Here is a 3,334-nt window from a genome sequence, read left to right on the forward strand (position 1 = left end):
CCCCCCCCGCGCGGCCAGGCGACTGGCACCGCGGCGGCGCCGAGCACGCACTCTGTCGTACCTCCATGCCATATTGCCCGTGTCACCAAATGAGAATGAGCGCCATTTCTCGCTTTGCCGTGATTTCGTTTTTATTGGGATCCCTGAGCTCAGCTGTGCGTGCGCGCCCGCACCCTCTCTACATATTTACCGCTTCGCGTGCCTGGCGTACCCTTCTGCACCCCCTCTTCCACCCCCTGCTGCACCCGCTGAGACACCCCACGCTGCACATCCTGCTGTGCGACGCGATGGGCACCAAAGGCTATCAAGTTGACTTCTTTATGGAATTGATTTCTGCTCCTGTACAAACTGTTTGTTTTCGACAGGCTTTAATCGAGCGCCGCCCCCCTCTAATGTATAACCCTTTTCTTCCGTTTCAGATGAGCGGCAAACGTTCGCGGTCCTTCAAATGCGCCGTCCATCACCGAGATAGAGAGGTCTGCAGTGAGAACGACTTCCACCTCGTCGACCCCGACCCTCCGCTGCGCAGGTGAGAAAGAGTCATGGATGAAATGTCGCGAACTGAAACGTGTTATATGTCTCTTCTTGGTGGATATGGCCTCTTTGGTTCGGTCTCTGCGTTATTTCCTTTTCATAAGGACGACGCCGTAACTTGCACTGAGAGACTTGCGCTCCGTAGAAATGTTGCCATTACCTGACCTTCCCATCTGTGAACTCAATTAAAAGGCCGTGCAAGGAGTAGTAGTACATTCGCCCCCACCTCCTCGCTTCCCCGAACAGCGCGACGACGACTCGTGGCCGCCCCTGAACGGACACACGAGAGAGGATGTCTCCGCGCTGATTCACTATTTGGTGTGGGCCAGGAATGCCTCCCCGTAGTCACCCGCCGGGCGTCATGTAGCCACGTATCTCTGCGCCGCTCCCGCGCCAGTTGCGCATCCGCCGCCCCTCAAAGTGGAGCCGCCCCTCCCGAATTCCTTCCGGGAAGCGAGGAGTGCGGCGCTGATCCGCGGCCCCGCGCCGCAGTCACACCCCGGGCTCCGCCGCCAGGGCTCCGTGAGGGCTCCTCCCGGCTCCGGTCTGGTATGCGCGCCCGGGCGCCCGGAGTCCTGGGGTCCTGGCCTGGCCGAGGAGTCGGAGGTCGTGAGGCAGCTGCCGCAGCACGCTGTACCTACAAGTGCCAGGTGGCTGATCGCTGGTGAACCACGCCCACTGGTTGTGCATGCATGCAGGCGTGGGCGGGTGGATTTGCCAAACCGCCCTGCCCGGCTCGCGGCTCCTTGGGAACCCGTGCGGTTAGGCAACCCGCTCGCTCGCGTGCATGCGGTACAGCATCCACGAAAGTTCGCGGCGCCGTGAGTCAGCCACCTGGTATGGTAGGCGAGGAGTCCTCTTGCTGGAGTTTCCTCGCCCCTCACAGTTGGTGGTGGTAGGTCCCCGTCAATGGTACACTGATGCCGACTTTTCCCATGCAAGTTTGGCTGTATAGTCGGCATTTTCCAAGTGTTTTTGTGGCGCTGTGCGCTTGCTTCCCTTCCCCATACCGCCCCCGCTCTGAGCCCCGTCCCCCGGCTGCAGGCACGTTTCTCTCGGGGGCCCCGCTGTTCGCCGCCGCGGGCCCCTGGGCCACCTGTGCGATGAGGTGAGGGCATCACTGGGGCTGCTGCTGCCGCGTTCGGTACGGTGGCGGTGTAGTAGTGCTGGGTGGGGCGAGGGAGACGGGGGCAGTCGGGACAGGGCCCCGTCCTGACCGTAGGCAGCCCGCAGACTGTGGTGCATTCCACTCCCGGAGCTTAAACTGTGGTCGGCCACACTTGTTACAGAATATACTGCAAGCCGACGATCCTGCTCCTCCTCCTTCTGGCGGCGGCGGTGACCCCCCGGACCTTACGCCCCGCCGCAACTTTAGTTGACACTTCGCCTCCTGTGCATGCACCTGCGCGTGGTGAGAGTGCGCTCATGCTTACCCGCCCGTATTTTCACACCGCACAAAAGTTTTTTTTCTCCCTTGAGCTTTTCATAGTATTTATTTTTTATGGTCAAGTCCCTCTTATTTTTTCTAGATTCCTCGCTCTCTAGCGCGACTCGACACATTGTCACTGGTGTGGGGGGGTCCCCGCGAAGCCCCTGGGCCGGGCGGCGTCCGCGGCGTCACGGCTGGTGTGGGAACGGGTTGGTTGGAGACGGCGGGGCGGGGCGGGGTGGACCCCCACTTGTGCCCTGTGGCGCTGCTCCGCTGCACCTCTCCTCTGCTGCAGTGCGCCGACGACGCCGCCGCCGACGACGCCGCCCGCCCTTTTGCGCAGTTTCCAGCAAACTGTCATTAAACTTTTTAGTATGTTCCAAGCGTGCTTTTTTTCGTACTTTATTTTCGCGGGGCAGGGCAGAGAGGGGCCTTTGCTGCGCCGTGGAACGCCTCACCTCCTCGGTGCGCGTCGCGACGACAAGGTAACGACAAGGTGCGCAGGTCAGACCCGACCAAACGTTGCTTCTTTATTGTCCTTCTTCTCCTTTTTCCGTCCTCTCACCTTTTTCTTTCTTTCTTCCTTTTTTTTCGTTTTGATTGTCTTGTCCGCTATTTCTCTATAGCTATGCCCTTTTGCGGCGCTAAGAGGTGCCCAAGGCGGGCAGCGCGCAGCGTTTGGAAGGTTGGTTGGTTTCACTCCCCCCACCCCCCAATCTTTTTTGTATGAAATGTGCGACGACGCTGCGAATGCGTAAGCCGTATTCTGCGGAACCAGAAGAGTCGCGCTTCTGTGACAGAAGTATCCCCACTGCGTCTTATCGGCCGGACATTCCCAGCCTCACCATTTCTCTCTCTCTCTCTTTCTCTCTCCCTCTCGGACGCGCGACGGGTCGCCCGCGACCGCCGCCGCCGCCGCCGCCGGACTGCTTGCTGCCTCTGACCCATTAAACAAGACAAATGATGAATAAAAGGGAGGGAGGGGAGCGGGAAGATTTAGGGACGGAATGGTGTCATTTGGGCGAGACATTCCACGACGACGCACAATGCGGTCGCTCCAGGTAACTAGCCCACCGCGCCGTTCGTAATCATTAGGCAGCCCCCTCCACCCTCCCTCACCTCTAGAGGCCCGCCGCCGCCACCCGCCCGGCTCAATAGTATTGCTCAACTTTTCTTCTTCCTCGTTTCCTTTCGCACGCTCCGGTGCAGGGCGATATAGAGACATGCCCTTCGCGTCATTCCTGCTCTCTGTAAAATGACCGCTGCAAAAAGCGAGCGCAGAGTCCTACCTACCATCGTCCTCTCAGCACCCCCACCCTCTCCCTCCCTCCCTCCCCTCCTCTCTCCCTCCCTCCATCCCCAACTCCCGCT

At 60.0% G+C, this 3,334-nt stretch overlaps 1 protein-coding gene across 2 annotated transcripts in view; it reads left to right on the plus strand.

Moving 5' to 3' along the window:
- The window catches only part of LOC113207619 (uncharacterized), a 202,979-nt gene that overhangs the window by 156,444 nt on the left and 43,201 nt on the right, over nt 1-3,334 (plus strand). For both annotated transcript variants that reach the window (XM_026424250.2, XM_026424251.2), the window contains exon 5: nt 420-529. In XM_026424250.2, the coding sequence (XP_026280035.2) occupies nt 420-529 (110 nt within the window). The remainder of the gene's footprint in view (nt 1-419; nt 530-3,334) is intronic.

Source organism: Frankliniella occidentalis, unplaced genomic scaffold (assembly GCF_000697945.3).
Source record: "Frankliniella occidentalis isolate FOCC.00 unplaced genomic scaffold, Focc_3.1 Scaffold180, whole genome shotgun sequence".
In the NCBI taxonomy this organism is placed as follows: domain Eukaryota; kingdom Metazoa; phylum Arthropoda; class Insecta; order Thysanoptera; family Thripidae; genus Frankliniella; species Frankliniella occidentalis.